Raw genomic sequence first — 27,433 nt, forward strand, 5'->3', positions numbered from 1 at the left:
CACAAACCATCATCACAACTGGCATCCTAATTGGCAGTGTGTGGGGAGATGAAAGCTTTTATGAAGTATGTAGGCTGAACCACTCATCGCCTCTGGTGGTCCATTGGCAGGACACAGAGTCAACAATTAAATTTAAGCCTACTAATGTACCAGTGGAATATTCCATTATCTGTTTGTTTTTTTTCAGCCAATTACCATATTGCATAAAAATTGAAATATTCATCTACATTACTTATTTTTTGCAGCGGCATACTTGAATACAGGTATAATTCTTATGAATCAGGGAAGAACTGAAGAAGCCAGAAGGACTTTCTTGAAATGCTCAGAAATTCCAGATGAAAACTTAAAAGATCCAAACGCTCATAAAAGTTCAGTGACCAGTTGCCTTTATAATCTGGGGAAGTTGTACCATGAGCAAGGACAGTATGAGGTGAGTTTCCAATAAGTGTTTCTCAAATTGAATTCAGCGAAGAAGTCTTGGGTAATCCCCAAGATGAAAATAGTTGAAGAGATTGTACAGAATTGCCTCAAAATGGCTGCCATCTGTTCAGCCTGTGGAAACCCATCCTAGGGCGATAAATGGATGTGTAGACTAGACGGGGGAGAGGGAGTCAACGCAGTTTGGGGTGCAAAGCATAAAGCTACACTGTTCTGAAAAGTGCTAGTAATTGGAGTTTTATGCATGATGCACTGTATCTAGCTCAGATAACTGCACACAGCCCATATAAGGCTATTTGTATCCTATATAGGTTGTATGTTGACACAATATATATTCAACTGTATATGAATTACAATTACTAACAGTGGCCCTAATGTGTGAGCGCGATATGTAGTTTAGATAGATACTTCATTGTTTTAAGATTTTGTCTTAAGATTATATATTTGGTAATTGCTATAGTAACTAGAGATGAGCGAGCGTACTCGTTAAGACAAATTACTCGAGCGAGTATTGCCATTTTCGAGTACATGCCCGCTCCTGAGAAAAGATTCGGGGTCGGCGGGGGTGAGCGGTGAGTTGTGGGAGTGAGCGTGGGGGAGCGGGGGGGGAGAGAGAGATCTTACAGCCCGTGTAAGCAAGAATGAAATGAGCGTCAATTGACATGCATGTCAATCAATGCTCATTACATCAGGCTGTGAATTCGACTAATGATAGGGCCATTAGTTATAGCATCATTAGAGTTTCTATGTGTTTAATATAGTTTGAGAACTCTTATAGTGGTCAACACAAATTAGGATTTTTGCTCAAAATTTATCAAGTACACAATAACCATAAGAACAAGGTCATGGTACCACTTTTTTATCTAATCAGAATATATTCATTAAATGTTATTCTATGATTACCATTAGAGATGAGCGAGCATACTCGATAAGGCAAACTACTCGAGGGAGTAGTGCCTTATTCGAGTACCTGCCCGCTCGTCTCTAAAGATTTGGGTGCCGGCGGGGAGGAACGGAGGGGAGATCTCCCTCTTCCCCCCGCTCCCCCCTCCTCACTGCCGCATGTCACCCGTCACCCGAGTCGGCAGCCGAATCTTTAGAGATGAGCGGGCAGGTACTCGAATAAGGCACTACTCGCTTGAGTAGTTTGCCTTATCGAGTATGCTTGCTCATCTCTAATAACCATGCATCGATCGACACTAGGCAGTTGCTTGACTTTACATCATACACTTTATCAGTGCTTGAGTAACTTACTTTTGACTTGGGATAAAAAAGGAAATGCATAAATGTTTTTTAAAAACAAAACACTTTATTGCTTTGGTTATATTTTATGCAGTTTCTTAAGCTTTGAGAAAAACAAGCACAGCGTTTATGGTGCATTTTATCCTGTGTTATGTTTAAAACAAAATTTTAGTGTATCCAAAATACTCATCTACGAATCCTTACACATTGAGACTATCCGAATGGAGTATAGGAGTTAGTATAAAATTGTTGACTCCTACGCATTATCGCCGCACGCAAAGCCAATCTTTCAAACCGTTAACAGAATATTATATAGCTTTTAGTCTAGGCTGAGCATTTCCTAAAATGTAAAATATAAATAAGCTCAAGCTATAGGGAGGCATTGGAATTTTTGCCCCCCCCCCCCCCCCCCACCGTGTGTTTCTAAATCTTATATACATAATGGTTGTATAATGATAAGTGAAAATAATCTACATCTTGTAATTTATAGACCTCAGATCTAATTAAAATATTTGCAAATTTATTCAGTGAAAGCTTCAATTACCTCAATCAAGTAAGTGAATAAATTAGCTTAAATTAAAAAAAAAAACACTACAACTTTAATACAGTATTTCCTGCTTCGCCAAAATGTTTTTTAAGAATTCATCTACCAATGTTTGAAAAATGTTTGATTAACTTTATTTCCGAAAATATATAACATTTACAAGGGTCTCTTTTCCCAACCAGAGTTCTTGGCCCAATCTAACAAGCACTGATTGACACGCATGTTAATCAGTAATCATTTCATTTCTTACATCCTGATAGGCCAGCTGTTCATGGCCCTGTTCACACAGAGATGCAGCCGATCGGTGAGCGGTTTTATGCTCGCTGACCGTTGGTCCCTTTACATGGCTTGATCATCAAGACAAATGAGCTTTTGGAGGACCATTCAGGCCCAATAATTGGCCCATGTAAAAGGATCTGACATTCTACCTTTATTTAATTATATTGTGAACAGTTTTTATGATATATTTACAAGAAAAGTATTACCAAGAGATGGCTACATACATTTTATACTTCGTGCAATAGTGTTTTGGAGATACCCCTGCGAGTTGAAATGTAGGTGTAAACTCCACCAAGCAGGCAATCTATTGGAATTGACAATGTACCCGAGTGCTTTTATAGATCTCTTGCTGATAGAGCACTTGGTGGTAGATAATCTTAATTGTTTACTGATGGTACTCTCCTAGTATTGGGGTGTCACTTTATTTCTCCATTTTATTTCACTTCTTTGGCTAAAGGTCCATTTAGACAGGATGAATATTGGGCAAACGATGCCCAACACTCGTCCCTGTGTGTCCTCGCTCCCGTGCTACTGCATGGGAGCTAGTAGTGCTGGATCGCTCACAGAGCGGCCAGCTGGGGGTGGGGTGGCTGCAGGAGATTTCTCTCCTCACTCTCCCCCGCCCCTCTCCATTGACATAACATAGCGGCCTTTCAATACTGAACGACTGCTATTTACAGTGAAGATCAGCGATCAGCTCATCGTCCATTGTTTATGGAGCATAAACGATGGACGATAAGCTGATCGCTCAGTCTAAATGTGTTATGTCAATGGAGAGAAGCAGGGGAGCGCGAGGAGAGAAATCTCTTCCAGCCGCTCCGCTGTGAGTGGACGATACTAACTCCTGTGCAGCAGCACGAGAGCTAGTATGTGCGGGGACAAGTGTCGGGCATCGTTTGCCCGACATTCGTCCCATCTAGATGGACCTTAATATTTTGGAAGTATTATGATTCTTTTAATCATTTTTTAGTACCACATTTTTGTAACTGACGTAATTTTTCCGTGGAAAATCCTCTAGTGGTGGTTAAAAAAAGTTGATACTCCTACTGTGTAGGTGTTTGCAAGTGTAATTTTATGGCTGCAGTAGCACCCTAGCATTATACACTGTGGTTTCTATTTTCTTTATTTTAATGAGTATGTGTGGTACAGTGTGTCTTCACTGGAAGATAATTCGTCATTGGAAACATACCTCAAGCGATCCACTTAAGAGCTTCTTAGGATACAAACCTCAGCATGTAAATCTAAGGTTATACTCTAAAACTTCAGTGCTCCATGCTGTTCATAAGATTCACACACTTGCTTGAAAATCTTTCCAATATGGTGCAAAGTAGGAGGATACTTTACTCTTTCCTTCATACAAAGTGGGAGGGAGAGATACCTTATGTGTGTGTAAAATATATATATTATAAGTTACCAAAATATGGAATTGTGTGACTTTACGGGACATTAGCTAGCAAATAGTCCTGTCATCACAAGAGCATTGGCACTGATTTAGCAGGTTGTTTCTGCAGTGTAATCACAGTGAAGTGCAAAGTGTAGTGTGAGCTAATAGACTTGTGGACCGTGCTGGAATTGGATTGCAATTCACTATATCTGTAGAATTGTAGACAGAGTTCTACTTCCATTTAGTGAGTTATGGAGAAGTAGAGGTCTGCAGCACAGACAGCTGAGTCTTGGAACCACATTTCTTTCTTCTGTTTAGTTTTCTCATTAACTTCTATATTAAAGACCAGCTGATATACCCGGCTTTGCCCAAATTAATTTGGTACACGTGTTTGCGTGTTGTCTGCACGGAAAATTTTCATGAACTCATGGTTACTTCAGAGGAACCGAGGAATAAAATCTGTATACACATAGAGGAGCGTTAGATTCTTCACAGGCTGCATGTACTAATGGCCCTCTGCAGAATGTGCCACCCTCACCCCACTCTCTCCACTTTTTAAAGTGTACTGGCGCCACTGGAGAATCTACCACACCTCTACTTGTATATACTGAGGAAAAACTACCTCACGTGTGTGTGTGTGTGTGTGTGTGTGTATACTGAGAACAATCTAACTGACCTCTATATGCATATACTGAAAGACTATAAAGTACATAAGGAAGCGGCCATGGACTGCAGGAATGGAGCATGCCTTTAAGGCTAAGAAGGATCTGCAACTTCCAGTCTGGGGGTAAATTTTAATTAAAAGGGGAGTTGCCTTTAATTATATAAAATAGTTGTGCCAGTCTGTCCCCCCGACAAGTAGATGTGCCAGTCTGTGCCCCCGACAAGTAGATGTGCCAGTCTGTCCCCCCAACAAGTAATTTTGTCTCACAAAAGTGTATGTCTCTGTTCTCACAAACAAATAATGCCCCCCTCTGCGTCCTCAAAGTAATTGTGCCTTTATGTGCCCCTTCAAGCTGTGTTTTCCGCAGTTTATATCCCCATGAATTCCGGCATCTAGCAGTGCTCCCCTGCATCACTTGCTGCATTGCATGTCTGGGATACTGCACACAACTTGATTGCTCCCCCCTCCCTCCCATATCCTGCTCTCAATTTATAAAAAGTTGTCTAAAGCACTGGAAAGCTGGACATTAGGGCAAAGGCATCCGGCTGTGTTAAGCTTGGTGCATGTGGTGTCCTAGTCATACAGTAGAGTGATATAGAGAAGTACTGCTGGAGATCGCGATGTGGGGGCTGCAGTGTCGTCCCTTCTACTGTGGGAAGGAATGTCTGTGGGTCTCCCTAGCGTAGGGGGCCTAGTTTCAACCACTGTGACCCTATTTGCTATGGCACTCATTATCAAACAGCCAAACACCTTTCCTAATATGTAGCCCATATAAACAATATATAGGATTTAGGCTGACTTACGAACCTCAGCACATATGTTTCTATTGAATTAAACGTAGGTGATAAGACTTCCTTATGATCTAATTGATGCCCTAGAACCATTGGAGTTGGGTGCCTTCAGGATACAGATCCTAATATATAGGTGTAATATGGTCATGTGAGACCGGCTATAGAAAAGAAACTTATAAATAGAATTTAGTAACTTGGCCAAATAGGACTTATCTTTTATGAAAATTATAATTACAATAATTACAATTATAATTACAATTATAATTCTGTTTAAGGCTTCGCAAAGACTAAGTAAAGTATAATTACTGCATCTTTGTAGATAAATGCAGATTTTGTGAACTACTAATGTACACCAGTCACCTGTTCTTTATTTTTTCGTATATGCTATGTTTTTAAGAGCAGTGATGATTATTTTTACATTAATGTGGTTTAAACAATCTTGGTATTTATATAAGTAATAATGTGCTTCTAAAACTTTGTTTTTGTGTATAATTGGTGATTTCTTTCTTTCTTTAGGATGCTCTCTCTGTGTATAAAGAAGCAATACTGAAAATGCCAAGGCAATTTGCACCGCAGAGCTTATATAATATGATGGGTAAGAAAATGAAACAGAGTTTAAATATTTTAATTGAAGCATATGTAGATGTAGCTTCTTTATCTTTGATTAACTCTCAGCAATCATATTGTACATATTGGTTTATGAGTGGAACAAGAAATGTGATATGTTCAGTTCTCCAAAGTGAGATGGAAAAAGACTTGATGCTACTAGTGGACTGTAGAGTTAACTGGAGCAACCAATGCCAGTCAGCTGCTGCAAAAGCAAATAAAGTCTCGGGTGCATTAAAAGAGGTATAGGGGCGAGGGACGAGAACATTATTCTTCCGCTATATATAAGGCACTTGTCAGGCCTCACATGGAATACTGTGTACAGTTCTGGTCACCGGTGGTCAGGAAAGATGTTACAGTACTTAAGGGGGTTCAAAGAAGGGTGAATACATTAACGAATGGGAGGACTGGAATACCCAGAGAGGCTATCAAAATTAGGATTATTTACCCTGGAAAAAAAGACGGTTAAGGGTTGACCAAATAACTATGTATAAATACATAAGGGAACAATGCAAGGATCTCTCCCATGATCTGTTTATACCCAGGACTGCATCGGTAACGAGAGGGCATCCGCTGCGTCTTAAGGAAAGCAGGTTTCATCACCAACACAGAAAAGGGATCTTTACTGTAAGAGCAATGAGACTGTGGATCTCTCTGCCTGAGGACGTGGTGATGGCAAAATCCATTGAGGAGTTTTAAGAGGGGACTAGATGTCTTTCTAGAGCACTATGATATTACAGGATTTAGACATTAGGTGACCAGCGGGGTTGATGATCTCAAATGTTGATCCAGTAATTACTCTGGCTGCCATCATGGAGCCAGGAAGAATTTTTTTTTCCTCCAAATTAACTTAACTGGCTTGTTGGGGCTTTTTTGCCTTCCTCTGCACTAATATGGGGAGGGGGGGGGGGGTTGAGACGGGCTGAACTAGATGGACATTGTCTTTATTCAGCCTAACATACTATGTTACCAAACCGTGCCTACAATATGAATAGAGCCAATGTTCAGACAACATCTCCATAAAATCTAACTGCTAGAAAAACTGAGAAGTTAAGAAAAGATCAGTGCGTTATATAACATCTATATTTTAGGGTAATTAGAATTTTTATCTAGATATGTTATATGTTCATTGTGAAAAACAAAATCTGTGCCCTAGAATGAATTGTCAGAATCAAATGAAACTTTATATGTGTTACTGTAACATTGGTATAAGTAAGTGATTACAATATCAGAGCAAAAAGATAATTTACTGCATAAAAACCTGAACACTTGAAGTGAAGCTCTAGTATCCTGTTGGGCACGCCTCTAGCTTTGATGCAAGATGTGATACGGGTGGGCATGGAGGCTCTACTGGTGGGCTTGGAGGCTCCAATACTCTGTTGGGCCGCCTCTAGCTTGAATGTAAGAAGTGATACGGGACGGCATGGAGGCTCTAGTACCCTGTTGGGCCGCCTCTAGCTTGGATGCAAGATTTGATATGGGCGGGCATAGTGGCTCTAGTACCCTGTTGGACCACTTCTAGCTTGGATAGATGTCATACGGGCAGGCATGGACGCTTTAGTACTCTTTTGGGCCACTTCTAGCTTGGATGCAAGATGTGATACAGGCAGACATGGAGGCTCGAGTACCCTGTTGGGTCATCTCTAGCTTGGATAGAAGATGTGATACAGGCAGGCTCTAGTACCCTGTTGGGCCACTTCTAGCTTGGATGCAAGATGCGATACAGGTTCTACATGGTATCCTGCAGTATAATGTTCCACATTTGCTTTAACTGAGCCTCTAGATCACACAAACTCGTAGGCTCCCAAAGTTGGTGTCCCAGATTGTTCCATACATGTTCTATTGGCGATAAATCAGGTAGGCCACGGAATTGTGACAATGTTGTGGAGGTATATCTGCCTTTGATGTAACTGTATGCTGAGTTTTGCAGCAAAACGACAACGCCTTCTAGGGGCTTATTTTTATTTTTTTACAAAGAGTGTCTAATCTGTTGAATTTATTAAAAGAATGTCTGTCATGGCGTAAATCAAATGATTGAACTGCTTATCCAACCGATTTAGTTTGTTTGTTTTTTCTTTGTATACCCTTTGTTGTGTAGCAGAATTATATAATTTTACCATCTAAACATTTCTTGTCCATTAAGTGTGTTTTCTTAACTTGTATCTACATGTGATTAATACACAAATACTTTATTGAAGGTTATTTGTTTGTTTTAAGAAAGGGAAATTAACAATCGGTCATTACCAGCATTTTAGTTAAATCTTTTCTTAGTGCTTCTCGCTTGTTATGCAGCACTGATTACTGTGACTAATTTTGGCACCTTCCAGCTTACACAAGTGCTTTTGGCTCCTCTTAATAGTATTGTACCACAGTCACTTCAGGACTAGAGATTTCTCCAGGGAAGATAGCTCTCGGTAACCAGTTGTGGAGTCAACATTCATTGGCATATTATAATGCCAACTTTTCAATTTTAGCTTATAATTTTCCAGTTCTATTTTAGTTTGTGATGTTTAGTGTTATTGTATATTCTTTAATGTATTTTAGTTTTACTTGTACAGTAGCCGTTATAAAATTAATTTTGTGTTGGTTTTTATGCCATCGGAAACGGTGTATAATTTATGAATAGCTCCATTTAGCACTTTGAAAGTGTTAATCTGCCATATCCATTTTCCATTATTTCCTCCTACATGCTGAATTTTTCTTCAGATTTCATAAATGTTATGACTTTATTGGCAAGTGATTTTCTTCACCTGCTGTTGAAAATCCTGGTCTTACATTCGTGCAATTCAACATTACGTTTTTTTTATTAAAATGTATTTTATAAGAGTTTTGCTTCCCCATTAGATAAATAGATAAACAAAACACACTTTAGCAGAATGCATATATTTAATCAAAATTGCTTAAATCAGTTAAATAGGTATTTGGCAATACTAAAGTATTAGTATTGAATATAGAATGTACAGATTCTTATAATCCACCTCTATGTCTTTGTTTTGTTTAATTGTTGAATGTGGTCTTAATTCTTCAGAATGCATGGATAGACATATTATCACTGATAATTTATACATTAGTGAATTTCCGAGTCTTTTTACAGTTTATGCTACAGCTTTAGCTTCTTCTCTCAGCCTGAGGGAGGGTCAGCTTGTATGTCTGCTTGTTTCACACCCTGAAGAAAGCTTTAATGTAACATGGATGTGATCTTTTCACTCGAGATTCTAGTTGTACTTTATTTTGGAGTACAATGTTTGGGGAGAAAAGAGGTTTATGAATGAATGGGGTACTGCCTAAGAGAAGTTGAGTACAGGACCTTCACGCCCAAAAACATAAACTTTATTCATGCAACATTATGATCTGCTAATATATTAGTAACAAAGTGAAACCTCCACTGACGGGGAGAAAGTAAAGACTATCATTTAGGTTAAGGTCAAGAAGTGGCTAATTTGCTCATTATCCCATACATGTGGATAGGGTTTTTAAAATCCCATACTCGTAGCAGAAAAAAATTTGCACAAAACTCAGCGTGTTGCAGATTTACAAACCCTACTTGCCTTAAGCTGCGGCCAAAATCGTGGTGCTTTGCCGCGCTGCTGTGTGAGTGGCCTAGATGACGTTCATATCAAGTGCTTACCAGTTTGACTGTTGCCATGCCCCCAAATGTGGAAGACCAAGCCGTGGACTGCGAGCAGTTCAAGGGGTATGCTCAGATGGAAGTTGGTACACTGAAAATGTAGTTTATCCCCAAGTCCTTGCCAATTAAAATGCTTCTTAAAACATTTACAAACATTTTTTCAAACACTTTTATGTTCGCATTGCAAACATCTAGTCAATGTAGTTGGGAGAAAAACTGTACAATAAACAAATGGTATACCTGACAGCAGTAAGGAATGAAGATAAGGTAGGACTTGTGGGCGCTGCTCAGTTGAGTTTTGCTGTGTTTTATCTGGAAAATGCGTTTCATTTTCTGTTTTATAATTTAAGCCGTCTGCACACAGCAGAGCCAGATTCCACATGCAGAATCCCACAGCGGAATCCGGCCCTAACAGCAGCGTTGTCCGCGAGTACCTGCTATCTTAAATCTTTATCTATACTGCAGATGGTCTGCACGGCTCGCCGTTGGACATGTGCAGTACATTTTTTTTTTTTTTCTAAACTCCTGTTTTTGCCGCGGAATCTGCGGCTCGTCTGCTTCGATTGAAGCCGTTCATGTGGATACCACATGAAAATGGAGCATGCTGCGGTTTTTCATCCACGAGCGGAAAGCGCAGTTGGTTTCTGCTCGTGAGCAGCATGAATCACTTTTGTAGCATGCTATGGGCGGCATTTGCTGTGGAATCTGGAGGCAGTTGCCCACTCCGAATTCCGCAATTTAAATCCGCCAGTGTGCATTCACCCATCATACAAGTTGTTATATGTTAAATTATTGTGTTGATTGACAGTCTGGTTTGTTCATTTCCATTCCATAACATACATGCTGCACTTTGGTGCCAAAAAGAACAAACATGATACAAAAATACTTCCTAACACTTTAACTGTTTATGAGCCACATAAACTATATTATAAGGCTCAAAGGTAATGAAAAGGGGAATCTGGGGAGCTGTGTTTCATACATACTTGGTGCCCCGTTCTTGTGCCACGTTCCTGCGAAGTTAGAACTTGCGAACACAGCATGACTCTTTTCAGCTAACTCCGTGCCATCACTCTCTCATTCATCTCTATGGCAAAGCATGTGCACAGAGTTGGCTGAAAAGAGTCATGCTACACGTGTGTGCCAACTTTGTGGGGGCACTTGGTTAATATGAAACACAGCTCTCCGGAATCTCCATTCCATCATATTTGAGTCCCTAATGTAATTTATGGGGCTTAAATGTGATGACAGGTTCCCTTTAACCTTTTCCAATCCACTGTCTGACGTCTGAAGACATTATGATTTAAGGCTGTACAGCTCCAATGTTGGAAGACGTCCATCGGGGTTCTCTTACTGTATATTGCAAGCCTCTCTGCTGTCGGAGCCTATCCAATGTGTCACCTCATACGGTACTGGCTTTAGCCAGCATATAGCGCCATTGTATAACGACAGAAAACCAGGATACAAATTGAATTGGAAAGGGTTAAACCAAATTGGGGGTTAATAGGAAATTGAGGAAAAGTAGGGGGGAAAGCTAATCTACAAATAGAAAAAAGATTAGAGCACTAAATTCTAAGCTCATATGATTAACATAATTGTCCTATTTATTCTGAGTTTTCATTGTTGTCTTGAAGGTGGGTGGAGCTTAAAAACTTTGTTCAAATATAATACAAAACTTGGAAGATAAAATATATGGAAACGTTTTAGAATGGTGTAAAATGCTAATTGCCAAACCTTTTTACTTTTTTTTTTTTTTGCTTTAAACTAGCAAGTTCATAGGATGGCAATAAATCAATGTTTAACAATCCGGAGCATTGTACTAAATGTTTTCATATATTATATGGAAATGTGAAGCTAATCACAGCTGAAAAGGAAACCTTTCTCCAAATGAGCCTTGTTGATAGATTTTTACATGGTAGAAAACCGTCACATTTAGTCTAGAAATGCCCTATTATTCTCTCTTCTGTGACATTAATCTTTTGAGTACAAATCAGACAGTGCATAGTGAAGCTAGAGAGAATTTGTCTGGCAATACAGTGTGTACTGCGAGAGTTGGACATTACTCCAATGTATTAGGAAAGAAATATATTTTGTTTAAAGTTTCAATTAAAACTTTGGGTCAAAAGATGTAATGATCCCTATGGGAGTTTATGCACTTTAATGCCAAAATTAAAGATTGCTTAAGGATCAAGTTCAGGTTTAGATGTCTTTTCCTTTCCTGGAAACTTGATATTGTAAGGTTTATTGTATTACATTGCATGTAAAACCACATGGGGCCACCTGTTACAGTAATTTGTGCTTCTATGCGTTTAGTGGTGTGAAAATGTAAGCCTTCTAGTGCAATGCTGCTGTTTTAGAACTGGAATGTGAGGGCACATCTTAATTTTTGCTTTCCACAATTGGGTGATCAGATTTTTGACCCGTCTCTAATCCAGTTTAAAATCATAACATTTTCCTTTTCTCAAAGCAAACAACTTCCTTTTTCTCATATGTGCAGACTTTGTATATTTTGGGTAGATTTTATTTACTTTTTAAAACCATTTATAGAGTTAATGCGGTTTATACAACATTTACTATAAGCAAAGAGCCAATTCTTTTATAGGAACATCTAAAAATAAATGGCAGGAAATAAAAAACAGTAAACTTTTTTTCAAAAAATTCCAGATTAAATTATCTGAAGAAAATGTTTATAGCCCTAGGTACTCGAGGACTGTTAGAATAGCGCCACCTGCTGTTTCTATTTTGTGTCCATCCTAGTAAGTCCTTCAAGGTGGTCACACATGCATAGTTTTGCTTCTCTCTCTGCTCCGCTGGGTATGTGGAGAGATCCCCTAGTGGGGTGACCAGCTGCTTCTGAAGTTGACGTGTCTTCTGTATCACTGCTGAGCGAGTGAGACAGCATTACTGCAGAGATGCAAGACTGAGTAGGTATGACCACCTGAGACCTTTACTAAGGTGGCCTGGACATAGGCTTTTCAATAGAAACTGTAGGTGGTGCTATTCTAGAATGTCTTGATTGTGGGCTGGAATTAACCATATATACAATATTTTTAGTGGGGCATAAAAATCAATGCCGGCTTGTAGAAAATGTGAAACACTGAATGACAAGTGAACGAGAATCGTTGAGTCTGAGCGAGAATCATGCAGCCTTAACGAGTTGCTTGAGTGCGAACGAGCTCCTGATGACGTCACCAGCACTTCGCTCGAGCAAATGAGAATCGTGAAATTCTCATTGTGTCTAAAAGGGCCATAAGGGATAAAAGAAACTGGAATGTTTAGTTCCCCCTGATAAGTATTGTAAGTATTTCTATAACCCAAAGCACTTTAGTGACATTTAATGTGAAATGATAGTTATGGTTGTAATAACAGTATCAAGGTCACACCGTCTACATTTTACTCAACTGGGATAATAGCGTATCAGGTATATTACGAGTTGTAGTTTTCATTAAATGACTGCATTGTGCCGATGCAATCATACCTGACCTAGTGCCAATAAAATACTACTACTTATCTCCCTCCATGTATTAAAAGGAGCATGAGTAGTAGAAACATGTACTTAACTCCAGCTTCTAAAGCAAAGTCACGGACCCATTCTTTTTGGCCGTCAGCACCAATACTGGGCAAAATGTCACTCTTTTAACCTGCCTTTGGTAAGACAGTAAGAAGCATTTGTAATGTGCTTTTCTCACCCAAAGCATGCAGTGCATGTCTCTAAAAATACAGAATGCAATTTTAAAGGAACGCTAATCCTAGAAACGAATGATAAGTGAACAGAGAAAAGCTATAGACCCATTGTCAGTCTGCATGTACCTTCAGGCTGAATTTCCTCTTGGTCACATCCAGCTGGCTGATTGGGTGATGCTTCAGCATGAGGGCAGGTATTAGGGTGCTTGGTCTCCAACAGTAGGCTTGAGTACTAGGGAAGGGCTTTTTGTGAGCAGGAGGAAAATGGCTAATTTTCTTGTACACATACGGTGTAATATATTTAAAGGGGTTATCTCACGAAAGCAAGTGGGGTTAAGCAGTTCTGTATGGCCATATTAATGCACTTTGTAATATACATTGTGCATTAAATATGAGCCATACAGAAGTTATTCACTTACCTGCTCCGTTGCTGGTGTCCCCGTCTCCATGGCTCCGTCTAATTTCAGCGTCTAATCACCCGATTAGACGCGCTTGCGCAGAAGGGTCTTCTCTCTTCTGGTCGGTCCGGGCACGAGCGGCGTTCTGGCTCCGCCCCTTCTACGTGTCATCGCGTAGCTCCGCCCCGTCACGTGTGCCGATTCCAGCCAATCAGGAGGCTGGAATCGGCAATGGACCGCACAGAGCCCACGGTGCACCATGGGAGAAGACCCGCGGTGCACCATGGGAGAAAACCGCGGTGCATCCCTGGGAAAGGACCGGCGGCCATCTTTGGAAGAAGTTTTATAAATTGATGAAACGCTAGAATGGTGAGTAGAAACCTTCTTTAAACCTTCTTTACACGTGTACATTGTAATGTTTGATTTAGAAGGGGGACTGGGCAGAAAAAAAAATGTCACTTTTGCCTCGGGACAACCCCTTTAACATTTTTATTCAAATATGAAACAAATTAGGATCAACAGAGAGGAGAAGGTTAACGATATGTGCACATGGGGTAACTATGGTCCAGAGATGGATTTTTACTGCTGGTTTCACCCTTTCCACTGCAAAAACCGCAACAAAAACTGCATGTAAGACATATGCTGATTTTACTATGGAATCGCTGTGAAATCTGCTGGCAAATTACAGGGGAAAAATCTGCCCCATATAAACATACCATAAGGAAAAAATGTTATATCTTTATTTTTTTAAATTTTTTACATTAACACCAGATTCACACATATTTGTGCACGCCTAAGCATAGTATTTTTGTGGCATGACGTGCTTTATTGTACTTTTTGTGCCCGCAAGACATTTTCATTTGTGTGTGGCAAGCAATGACACACAAATTGAAATGGCTAATTGATTTAATAAGCTCCAGATATGTTTTTTTTTCCCCTAGGCAATTCTACATTGTTCCACACATCTCCTAGTGTATTTTTTGTGCATATGTGCATCTCTATTGACTTCTATATGGACATCTGGTGTGTAAATGCGCAGGAAAATGGACCATGCTTCCCTTTTTTTTTCTTCTTCTTTTTAACAGGGTCATAATGTGCATGAAAAATACATGCATGTGAAATACCCATTGAAATCAATGTGGTTTTTTTTCCTCTGCATATTGTGTGTGCAAATATGTCCGTGCGAATCTGGCCTAAGAGTTACCTTTAGGGAGTTTACAAGTGACTTAAACTGGTTGTTCCAAGATATAAAGTTAGTAAAGTTTGCTCACTGAAATATTGACTAATTTTGAAAATGAGGGGACCGAATGTTCCTGCGTGAATGGAGCGAAGGTCACACGTGCAAGCCGCTTCTCCATTCATTTCAGTGGGAGCACTGGAGATTGCCAAACGCATGTACTCTGAAATTCTAATTCTAGCACTGAAATGAATGAATTAGCGACATTTTCACATTCAGCAGGGGTCTCGGCAGTCCCTCACTGATCATAAAGTTGCCCCCTATTCTGTGGATAAACTTATATATTTAGGAACAATCCCTTTAAGACCTGTTTAAAATTGATAGTTTCTATTATGAATCATTTGTCTACAAGGGAATGTTGATTTTCATCAATTGTGTTAATGTAAAGTCTAATGATACAGACATTTAGGACAAGCATTGCTGCCTAGAAGAGTTCTTGCAGGAAACCTTGCTACTACTTATGATACTTGAGGATCGTCTTGATGGATATGACAATAGGGTCAACAGAAATGACTTCTTAAATTAGGACATCAGTAGGGATGAGCGAGTATACTCGCTAAGGCACTACTCGCTCGAGTAATGTGCCTTAGCCGAGTATCTCCCCGCTTGTCCCGAAAGATTCGGGGGCCGGCGCGGGGCGGGGAGCTGCGGGGGAGAGTGCGGAGGAACGGAGGGGAGATCTCTCTCTCCCTCTCTCCCGCCCGCTCTCCCCTGCTCCCCGCTGCAACTCACCTGTCAGCTGCGGCGGCCCCCGAATCTTTAGGGACGAGCGGGGAGATACTCTGCTAAGGCACGTTACTCGAGTGAGTAGTGCCTTAGCAAGTATACTCACTCATCCCTAGACATCAGTGATTCGAAAGTCCATCTGTGTAAATAGGGCTTACGTTATTTGTGGTCATGACTTTCTAACCTGTGAACTCTTGTATAAGGGTGCAGAAGCTGTTGCCATTCTTATTTTAGGGCAGAGGCCAAAACCACATGCTAAAGCAATGCTTCCCGTTAAGATGCCATAGACTGGGTGAGTTAGCTGCGGGGTGGACTATTCTGCCGTAAAAACATCCACTTCTGCTCTGAAGATACAATAGAACAAAATCAGCAACACCCAACCGTCTTGTATCTTTCCCTACCTGAGTCTTGCAGGGATATTTGGAAGAAGTATATATTGAGAAAAGTATCTCTAAATTGTACTTTTTCTGAATTCTACACAGTAAATGCGATGTCACAATAGATACAGAACTCCAACTGACTTGAAGATGGAGGCATGCAGAGTGTGCGACAAGAACTACATGGCTTGTAATAAGAAGAAAAATACAGTGATAACAATCTGCTTTTTTCTACTTAAGCTAAAAAAGAATCGCATCTTATCTGATGCCACACAAACAGCCAAACGTATAAGTCATTTTATAAACCTGCGACGTATTCGCCTGATATAAATCAACGTTTTGGGCAGGTTAGGATTAAAATACTGGAGGTATACTCAATGCATAGAATGTAAAAACAAGTGATGTTGATGCAGCAATCCCTTGGCAATAAGTATGCAATTAGTTTTTGGTGACTTTAAGAACTTGTGGTGCGTGGAAACATGACGCAACACACAATGTGCAGTATTACAGTTTATTACCAATGCATGAAAACCTAACCGATTGTGTTTCCAAGCATAATCCACCACCGCACAAATAAATAATTCTCCTGTCAGTCCCTAATTAACTTGTCAAGATCTGGATGGCCACATGGAGCATCGCTTAAAGGCGATGCCCTGTAGGCACATTAACTTCTCAATAAAACTAATTAGAGTGACGCCAATCTGACCGTACATCAAAGGTTAATTTGCTTTCCATATATCTGGTGTCCTTTGCTGTCTAGCAAAGCTTAGAGAATTTTGGCTTTGTTTTGTTCCTGGTGGGAATTCAGTTTTGGTATTCTAATTATTCTAGCTAAGCGCACGGCCACAAGCAGTCAAAGTCATTGTGGCTGCAGAACAATTGAGGAGAAGGTTCCTTCCAAGTTCCTTGGCTTCCCACTCATGGTTTTCCACAGCATAGTTTAATACAAGTTCCCTATAAATCAGGTATGACCGGGCAGTTAAGATTAAACAAACTCCGATAGATAGAGAGAATGCTAGCATTCTGTGCAGAGATGATATTTGCAGTCTCTCTCCGAAGCTGGAACAATGAAATCATAAATTCCAACTGGAAGTAAAGTTGACAAATTGCTCTTTCGGCTCATATAGCTTTAGCCGCTGGTTTTAGTCTTCACCTGGCTACAGTATGTTTATCCCAGCATGAGCAGAGCTGTCTTCGTTGGAGAAATGTTCCCGGTGCTATTCCATTTTTTCAGCGGTTTACTTTATAACTTGTCATTGTGTAAGCATATGATGTAGTAAACAACAGTCAAGGCAAATACTTGACTCCCATATTTTCTCTTGATAAAATCCGGAAGGAAAGGTATGCTTGGAAATAATCGCGTCTTGAAGGTTTATAGAGTTGGATGTTGTCCTTTCTGCTCGTGTCCTGTACCGTACTGATAACATTTTAGGGATATGGGTAATGACACTTGTTGTCAGCTATTACATGTTGATGTTAAGGGACTTGCCTCCTTCCTCCGAGTGTGATAACAGTATTATTCACAATGTGGTTATCTACAACAGTAGCTTCAAACCCTTTAATGAGTTGGAAGGCTAATTATGCTGTCAATTTTAGATATGCTCAAACAAGGCATTGTCTAGAGCTTCATTTTAGCCCTAGTCAATACTAGCTGATTTGTTATGCCTCTCAAATTAGATTTTCTGTCACAGTTTAGATACTCCAGTTGTAGCTATAGCAATGACTAAATTGCAAAAAATAGCAGGGCAGGTTATGATTGGATTAAAGGGGCTATCTCCGTACAGACATTGTGGATGCCATCTTAGTTATATCAATGCAGATGTATTATAAGTGACAAACAGGACTGGTGCCGATCACATGACTGTCTCTATTGACTGGAAGAAAGGACAGGTCCCCAACCACAAATAGTGGAGTGATAGACTTAATGCCACCACTGTTTGCTTCATTCTCTTTGTAAGACAGACTATAGAAATGTCCAATCGGCAGAGGTCTGACTGCTGCGAACTGTACTAAAGGCTAGAATGACGCTTTCTCCATAGGACTAATACTCTTGCCATTACAATCAAAAAGGCAACCACTTGAAACAATCTATCATGAAAGTGCAGGGTCTAGTGTATTTTGAGATGTAATAGAAGAAAGTTTTAAAAAAAGGTCATTCTTGTACTAAGAGTGCAAAAACTGCTTAATATTTTATGCTCCGATATAATTGCATCAAGTTACAGGCTCAAAATCCAAAAAGAGAACCCCCTCTGACTTTTCTCCGGAAGAGAAGCTGTATAACGTTATATATATTACACTTATTATTTTTTTTTTAAAATCACGCACCTAGGAGTTGTCTGAATCAAATGACAGTTTGAGTGATTGTACCGTTGATATAAGTAGGTGATCAAAGATCTTTTATCGCAGAAAACTGAACACTTGAAGGGAGACTCTAGTACCCTGTTGGGCCGCCTCTTTCTTGGATACAAGATGTGATACTGGTGGGCATGGAGGCATACAGGTTCTGTGTGGTATCCTGTGGCATATCGGTCCGCATTTGCTGTAACTGAGCATCTAGATCGTGCAAACTTGTAGGCTGTCAAAGTTGGTATCCCAGACATGTTCTATTGGCAATAAATCTGGCAACAAAGCAGCCACAGAAGTGTGACAATGTTGTGGAGACATTCCTGTGTCCTCCTTGCTGTCTTCAGCTGAGCATTATCCTGCTGTAAAATGCCTCTTGGAAGCCGCCATGAGACGAACACATGTGGCTGCAGGATGTCCTGAACATATCGCTGAGCTGTCATTGTCCCTCGTACCACTACTAGGGTAACTGACTGTCGTATGTGATGGTCCCCCAGACCATCACACCAGCAGTTGGGGCAGTGTGCCGTTCCTCAGCAAGGGCAGGATTGAGGGGCTCGCCCAATCACATGCAATCATCAGTGCTGAAACTAAACCTGGATTCTTTACTGAAGAACAGTTTCGTTGTTCATGACATCACTGGGTATGTGTCAAAGGCAGTACATGTAATGGGTTCCATGAGACTAAATGTCCTTCAGCCAAGCACCTGGAAATGGTTGTGACAGACACAGGGGCCTGTAATAATGGTGTCACCTGTCTTTGGATGATGGACAGTGACACAGTTGGCGCTGCTCATGCTTGTCGCCCGATTGAACAATCCGCTTTACTGGTGGTTTATTGAGGGCATCCTGAGCCCTGTTGCCTTGTGTGTCTGACCTCACGCATCCATTGGTACCAACACCTCCAGATAGTCTGGTCAGAAATGCCCAGGTGGTGGACAATTTGTCGATACAACCATCCAGCTTCTCACATTTTAATAACACACCCTCTATTAAACTCTGTTAACTTACCGAAATTTCTATGATTGCATTGTAGAGGCGTCTAGTGGTCAACAAGCCCTACACAAGTGCAAAAAGAGATCACTCCACACAAGTAGGCTCCGAGAGCCTTTTTATAGGAATGGGGGTGAAACCACTTTTAGGGCCTCAGGTGGTAAGACCGTTCATCTAATCACACCACAACGCTTGAGATACAACTGCGACTCCATGTAGGTGCTTGATTTTTCTTTTAAATGAGTGTATGTAATCTATCTATACATGTACTAGATATAAAAATTCTACACACCCCTGTTGAAATGGCAGGTTTTTGTCATGTTAAAAAATTTGACAAACATGAATCATTTCAGTTTTTTTTCCACCTTCAATGTGATCCATTAATTGTATAATTCGATTTAAAAACAAGCTGGAATCGTTTAGGGTGGAAAAATAAAAAATAACAAAAGTAACGTGCTTGCTTAAGTGTGAACACCCTCTTATATTTGGGGATGTATCTGTGTTCTGAATTAGCCAATTACATTTCTGAATTAAGCATTCACATTAAGGTTGGATTTACAGGGGCGTACATTGGCCAGGTTTTCACGCCCGGCCGATATACGCTGCCCCTCTGATTCATTTACAATGCATCAGTGCACTTGGGGGTATTTCCGCACCCAGATGCGCAAGTGCATTTCAGCCAGGCGCTTCTACGCCACCAGTGGCTGCATAGACTCCTATGGGAGCCTATGACAGCTACCAGAGGTGGGAGGGAGTTTAGCAGCGTGACAAATGAGGGCATGCTCTCCTCTACGGGAGTCCCAGGACAGCAGATGCTGGCATCTGCTGTACCTTCTGAGTAGACAGGCTGGATAGAAACACGTCCCCAAACTCCTGGCATCATGGCAGTCAAGATATAAGTGCAATTGTCAGAAGCGCCAAATGTGACGCTGTGGCCTCTGATTGGCTGCAACGGTCATATGCCTCCTCCCGGCCCGTCTACACAAAAGTCACAGCTGATGGCAGTGTCGGCTGTCAGCTGCGTCCCACGTTCTCCAGGAGAGGTGAGTATTACCTACTTGGTTATTTTAGGCAGGACCAAGCTGGGGGATGGGGCTTGTTTTAATGACTAAACCCCTTTAAGGTGCTGTTCAGATTTCAGTCAGTTCAATCCATCTTAAATGCTGGGAAAATGATGAAATTGATGAACAAAACCCCCTATAATTAACGTATTTTGTCAGGCGCATATGAACAGGGCCTTGCTTGTATTTTTGGGTGTTTTTGTTTTTTAAAGAAGGTATGCTAGATTGTGTTTCTCTGCTGAGAGACGTGTTGGACACAAACAACAAATGAATAGAAGTCCAGATATTTCAGCTGTGCTGCTTAATTCACTTTTTCATGTAGTTCGCTTCCAGTAAAATCATATATGATTTTGCTGCGATTCTAATTTTTGGTGGATTTTCGTGTGTGTGAGCCAACTTCCCGTTTCTAAATCTAGCTCTAAATCTCCAAAGCTTGTGAATGTTCCAGATGAAAATAATTCCTCTTTCCATCCTTCATAGCAAATTAACAAAATATTTTTTGCCAATACAAAATCCCCTGGAGAATGTGATCTGGAAGAATCCGAAATAATTTCATTGTAGTTTCAAAATTGCGTTCTCGAAGGAAATGTAACAATTGACCGTAAAGCTTGTGGTTGTTTTTAAAGTGCATCTGACCTGTAATCTTTTACTCCTAAGCACATAAATCAGTTTTCCCTGTTTTATATCAGCTTTTTTTCTACTCTTTTTTTTGTTAATGTGATTTGCCTTGCTGCTAATTAGAAGTATTGGAACTTAACTCTTTAATGGCTACACGTGGGTTCGAGCTATTTTTTTCCCCTGCAGGCGTGCAGAATCAGGCGGAGAACTCGGTTGTCAAAAACAGCTGAATGCCCTGAAGAAACATCAGATATATTGGCTAGAAGGGGCTTTATTGAATACATTGACTACAGAATCAGCCTTTGCAGGGTTTGTTTGTAATCTGTAACCTTGGTGATTCGCGGGTGTATATAAGGGCTGTAGACACAAAATGGTAGGATATTTTTAATCAAGTTACTTCATCGATTTTAGATGCATTGGAGAAATAATAGAATTCGGTTGCAAAGGTGGAGGAGCTTTTACAGCCACATACCCCCTACCTTAACATATACTTCACATGGTTGCATTCTCATCACATTAGTTTAAACTTTTGTTATTTCTAATTTCAACAACAAAGGACTTCTAAAAACTTTACCTTGTAAATTCTTCATATTATTTTTGCCTTTTGTTTCTATCCCTATGGGACGCCTGAACTTATAGAAAGAAACTGCTTTGCATTGTAAATCTTCCAAATGAGGTTGGCTCAATTCATAAAGTTCAGACACTATGAAATGTGGTGTATCCCCTTTCAGATTAACTGTAAGGAGAATGAACTTAAGAACTTCCTTGCATCCTTCCCACCATGACTCAATGTTTTCCCCTCCATATCTTTACTTTCCAGATGGATAACTGTTTGTCAGTCGCTCCGATCTAGTTTTTGCTTGGGTACAATAATATATTTCAGCATGAAGTAAATGATACAAGTAATGTTGAACCTTTTATCTGATCTTTCAACAGGAGAAGCCTACATGAGGTTAAACAAGGTATCTGAAGCTGAGCAGTGGTACACAGAGTCTCTGAGATCAAAGCCTGACCACATCCCAGCACATCTTACCTATGGCAAACTTCTGACCCTCACGGTGAGAAAAAAATATTTTACTTGTCACAACTTGCTCTTAAAGGGGGTTTCCCACCACTTAAAATTGCTTCACAACCACTTTGCCCTTTGTGGTTGCTGCTGACCCGGACATGTGACTGTTGCAGCCAATCACTGGCTACGGCAGTGATCTTCTACAGCCAGTGATTGGCTGCAGCAGTCACATGCTGGTCAACAGCAGCCGGGAAGGACAGAGTAGTTGCAAAGAATGAATTTGCTTAATATTTTTATTACAGGATAATATAGGCTACAGTTACAAGAAGAAGTAATTGAACCCTTTAGATTTACCTGGATTTCCGCATGGATTACTAATAAAATTAGTCTCATTGTTATCCAAGTCAGTTAGGCTAGGGCTACACAACGACTTTGCCCACAAAACCGGTCGCTCGGTCAAAAGATTCTTGTGTAGCCCTGTGATCTCGAAATCTAAGAGACCCCAATGTGGTCTCATTGCAGCTTGCTGCAACCATGACCTCTGTATCACAGAGCAAGTGACAACGCAACCCTATTAAGCTCTGTTACATTGCAAGATTGCAGGGTTATACTGCAATCTTTGGTCACATGTCCTGTGTTACTACCAAAGTCGCCATGTAGCCCTATATACAAACGCAGTCTAACTAAATCAATAAGATACAAACAGTTTTACCATTTTATGTCTTATTAATCACAATGCATAAACATCCACAGTGCAGGGAGAAAAAGTAAGTGAACCCTTGAATTTAATATCCTGTAGATCCCCCTTAGTTGCAATCACTTCCACTAAATGTTCTCTGTAGCTGCAAATAAGATTGGCAGCACATTAAGGAGGATTTTTTTTGACCAATATCCTAAACAAATGTGTTTTAGCTCACCAATATTCCTGGGCTTCCTTGTGTGCACAGCCTCCTTCAAGTCATGCCACAGCATCTCAATAGGGTTGAAGGGGTTTTCCTACTTCTAGCTGTTTTGTTGCAGACAGCTCTGTATATTGCACAGTGGTCCATGTTGGTACTGCAGACTGGATCCTATAAAATTGTATGGAATCAGTCTGCAGTACCAACCCGGACCTTAAGGCAGCAAAACGGTCCTAAATAGAGTTGAGCGAGCATACTCGCTAAGGACAATTACTCGATCGAGCATTGTCCTTAGTGAGTATCTCCCCGCTCGGAAGAAAAGGTTCGGCTGCCGGCGCGGGTGAGATGTGAGTTGCGGCAGTGAGTGAGAGGGAGAGAGATCTCCCCTCCTTTCCTCCCCGCTCTCCCCCGCTGCTCCCCATCCGCCGCCGGCAGCCAAACCTTTTCTTCTGAGCAGGCAGGTACTCGCTAAGGGCAATGCTTGAACGAGTAATTGCCCTTAGCGAGTATGCTCGCTCATCTCTAGTCCTAAACCATTATACTCCCTCCACCCTGCTTGACAGTTGGGATGAGGTTTTAGTTTGTTTGCAGTGCTTTTTCCTTTATGGTTCAAAATGTCTTTATTGGTTTTTGCATTATATATAAAACTTTCTTTTCTTGTCAAAATAAATCACATTTGTTACAATGAAATTGTTGTTAAACTCTATACTTTTAAATCTCTTATAACATTCGTATATCCTCGGCGGGCCTCCTCTTGGCCACCGGGATTAGTGTTATTGCTGTTACATGTTACAATCATCCGCAACTGTTATCCTATAAAACAGGTATCTAAAACATGTCTACACAACTTGCGTTTTCACTCTAAAAGAAGAGTTAAAGAAAGAAAGAAGAAAAGGGGGGGAGGGGGGAGGATGAGAGAGGATTAGGACAAGGGGGGGGGGGGGGGAAAGGGGGACCGACTTGTTCCACTTCTGCTAATTTAAATGGTTTAGGTGGCAGCTCTCCAATGCAGGGGGCCCGCGGCAGCCAGTTGTGGGCGTGGTCGGGGGAGCGGAATAGTTCCGTCTGCCACCCATACAGCCACTTCTTGTGAGTCTCGGAGCTGATTCCAAGTGTACCACACCGTCAGATATTTGTTATATTTCATCTCATCTCTAGCATATAGCTCTTCTAGATGTCTGATTTTATTTAAGGCTTCCAGCCACATTGTCCGAGAAGGTGGGACTGTGGATTTCCATTTTCTGGGAATCACCGGTCGTGCTGCTAATATGAAAAATCTCAGTAGTGAGCTTTTGGCCTGCGCCAATGACCCGGGGAACATAGATAGTAGTACTAATTCCGGGGTTAAATGCGTTTGGCCGCCACTGACCCACGCGTGGAGAGCCCCCACCTCTTGCCACAGAGGGCCTATCAGTGCACATGCCCACCATATGTGAGTATAGGTACCTTTCTCCGATAGGCATCTCCAGCAGACATCCGGACATTGGGGGCAAAATCTGGCCAGCCTCTCTGGGGTCCTGTACCATCTCGTGATGATCTTGTAGTTTAGCTCTTGCATTTTACTCGAGATGTTTATTTTGTAAGTCAGTATGTAGGCCTTCTTCCATGACTCCTCTGTGTATGTGGCTTCCAGCTCTCGCTCCCACGCCCCCTCTAAATCCCTTCCTCTATCCCGTGAATCCTCTTCTATCAAGAATTTATATAATTCTGAGATTTTTTGTTTTTTCCCCCGGTTATGTATAAACTGCTTCTCGAATGGTGTCATGGGCACGTTTAACTCCTCGGGCCTCCCCAGGGATCTTATGTAATGGCTTAATTGGAGGTACTGGTACCATGCTCCAGCCGGGGGTCCCCGGTCTCCCACCACCTCCCTCAGGGGCCTAAGTCCCTCTGTCCCCAACATGTCCCTCACCCTAGGGATCTCTGTTGGCCGTGTGTCAGTCATCATCTTTGTAAGGGATGAGCCTTTGAAGAAAAGTGGAATTCCTGCATTGCCCACCAGGGGTGTCAGGGGGCCCGGTCTCGCTATTAGTCTTGTTTTTGTGGCTGGGCCTATCCAGGTCACCAAAATATTTTCCACGAAGGGCGACAGTCCCAGGTTTCTCAATCCCTTATTTCCCGGTATCCATATCAGGCCCTGTCCTTTGTATGGTACCGCCTCCTGCTCCATTCTCACCCAACGCTTTTGAGGATTCTTATGTGTTAGTTCTAGGATGCAGCGAGACAAGGTGGCCTTATAGTATAATGCTATGTTTGGGATTCCCATCCCTCCGCGATCCCGTGGGCCAGTAAGTGCCCTCCAATTACGTCGAGGTTGTCTGCCCCCCCATATGAACCGCATCATCGCCTTTCTAATCCGGTTTAGATATACTCCCGGTAATTGAATCGGGACGGTTTGAAAGGTATATAAGATTCTGGGTAATATGTTCATTTTTATCGTACTTATTCTACCAAACCAGGAGAGGGGCACCGTCCGCCACCTGTCTAAGTCCTCCTCTATTTTAGTGAGCAACGGCTTATAATTTTTCCGAAACAGGTCGGCTATGTCGGGTGTAATTGTGCTTCCTAGGTACTTAATGCTGTCTTTATTCCATGTGAATGGGAAAGCGGACTTTATTGCCTCTGTTTCTTCTTCTGGGATGTTTACATTAAGTATCTCTGACTTGCTCAGATTGACTTTAAAATTTGAAAGTCGGCCGAATAATTGGAATTCTTTTAATATGTTTGGTAGGGCAATTCTAGGATTGGACATGTAAATTAGTAGGTCATCGGCATACAAGGCTGTTTTCTGCTCATCGTTATTCAGTTGTACTCCTTTAATGCTCTCATTTGCCCGTAGGGCACTTGCCAAGGTTTCCATGACAATGATGTACAGATAAGGAGACAGCGGGCACCCCTGGCGCGTGCCATTTTTAATCTGTAGCTGTTGTGATAACCGTCCATTTACTCTAATCCGGGCCGAGGGACCGGCATATAGTGCCATCACCCATCCCAGGAACCGCGGGCCCAACCCGATTTGCTCGAGGACCGCCGCCAGAAATCCCCACCCCACCCTGTCAAACGCCTTCTCTGCGTCAACAGTTAAGAGGCATAATGGCTCTCCTGTGTACTTCGCCCTGGACAGGAGGGATAGTGTTCTTATCGTATTATCCGCCGCTTCCCTACCGGGGACAAACCCCACCTGATCCCCATGTATCAAGTTGGGTATATGGGGCTGGAGGCGGCCAGCGAGCATCTTAGAGAACAGCTTCGTGTCTACGTTCAGCAGCGAAATTGGCCTATAACTTCCACATTGGGCAGGGTCCTTCCCGGGCTTGGGAAGGACCGTGATTACTGCCTGTAGGGCCTGTTTCGGGAAGGGGCAGACCCCAGAGACAGCATTAAAGGCCTCTAGCATCATAGGGGCCAGCTGATCATAAAATACCTTAAAGAAACGGGGTGTGAAGCCATCTGGGCCCGGGCTCTTGCCTATCTTTAGGGACCCTACTGCCTCCTTCAATTCCTGTGATGTAAAATCGCTTTCCAGGGCCTGTTTGTCGGGGTCCTGTAGCTGGTTAACCGTGTGCTTTGCTATATATGCTTTTCTCTCAGTTGCTAGTTCCTGTCCCTGTTCTCCCTGTCTCTCTTCTAGGTTATACAGATCCTGATAGAACGTTTGGAAGCTTTCTAGTATGCCGGTATTATGGTGAACTAACCCCTCTCCTGGTTTGTTAACTGCGAACACGTACGACTGCTGAGTCCTAGGATTCAGGGCTCTAGCAAGTCCCTTTCCACACTTATTCCCAAATTCATAGAACCACCCATTTGATTTGTCTCTCTGGCAGAGAGATGCTTGGTCCAAAATGCGGAGTATTTCCATCCGCTTAGAGGATATCTCCGAGGCAATGTTATCTGTCGGCAATGATTTGTTAGTGGCCTCTAACTTATTGAGGTCCGCTATTAGTTCCTCGAGCTTGGCCGTTCTAATTTTCTTCAGTCTTGCCCCCTGTGCTATGAATATTCCCCGCAAGACACACTTGAGGGCCTCCCATTTAATAGGGGCTGGAGTGGGGTCTGTTTCGTGGTTAGTTTTAAATTCCTCTATAGTTTGCTGTATCTCCTGTTTACAGACTGCATCGTCCAGCAGGTTATCATTCAGACGCCAACCGAACGATGCACCGTCCCTTCTACCTGTCCCCAGGGAACCCCAGACGGGAGCATGGTCCGACCATATAAACGAGCCCATTGTTGATGAGGGGGATCTATCTAGTAACCCGTGTGATATGTACAGGTAGTCTAATCTGTGATAGCTGTTGTGTGCACCTGAGCGGTAGCTATAATCTTTCTCCCCTGGATGTAGTGTCCTCCACATGTCGATCAGTCTAAGGTTTGCTAGCTTTGTTCTAAGTTTGTGTGTGGATGGTGGGGAAGTCCCCGACTTACCCCCAGATGAGTCTCTTACTGGGTCCATACTGAGGTTAAAGTCACCACCCAGGATGGTACTGGATCCGTCTGCGAATTCCGCCAATGCCCCCAA

The 27,433-nt window shown here is 41.7% G+C and overlaps 1 protein-coding gene across 1 annotated transcript in view; it reads left to right on the plus strand.

The window, feature by feature from the left end:
* Window positions 1-27,433, plus strand: part of TMTC2 (transmembrane O-mannosyltransferase targeting cadherins 2) — a 241,826-nt gene that overhangs the window by 151,274 nt on the left and 63,119 nt on the right. The window contains exons 6-8 of the mRNA XM_066591489.1: window positions 246-430; window positions 5,859-5,937; window positions 21,946-22,067. Coding sequence (XP_066447586.1) covers window positions 246-430; window positions 5,859-5,937; window positions 21,946-22,067 — 386 coding nt within the window. The remainder of the gene's footprint in view (window positions 1-245; window positions 431-5,858; window positions 5,938-21,945; window positions 22,068-27,433) is intronic.

Source organism: Eleutherodactylus coqui, chromosome 2, assembly GCF_035609145.1.
Source record: "Eleutherodactylus coqui strain aEleCoq1 chromosome 2, aEleCoq1.hap1, whole genome shotgun sequence".
NCBI classification, from domain to species: domain Eukaryota; kingdom Metazoa; phylum Chordata; class Amphibia; order Anura; family Eleutherodactylidae; genus Eleutherodactylus; species Eleutherodactylus coqui.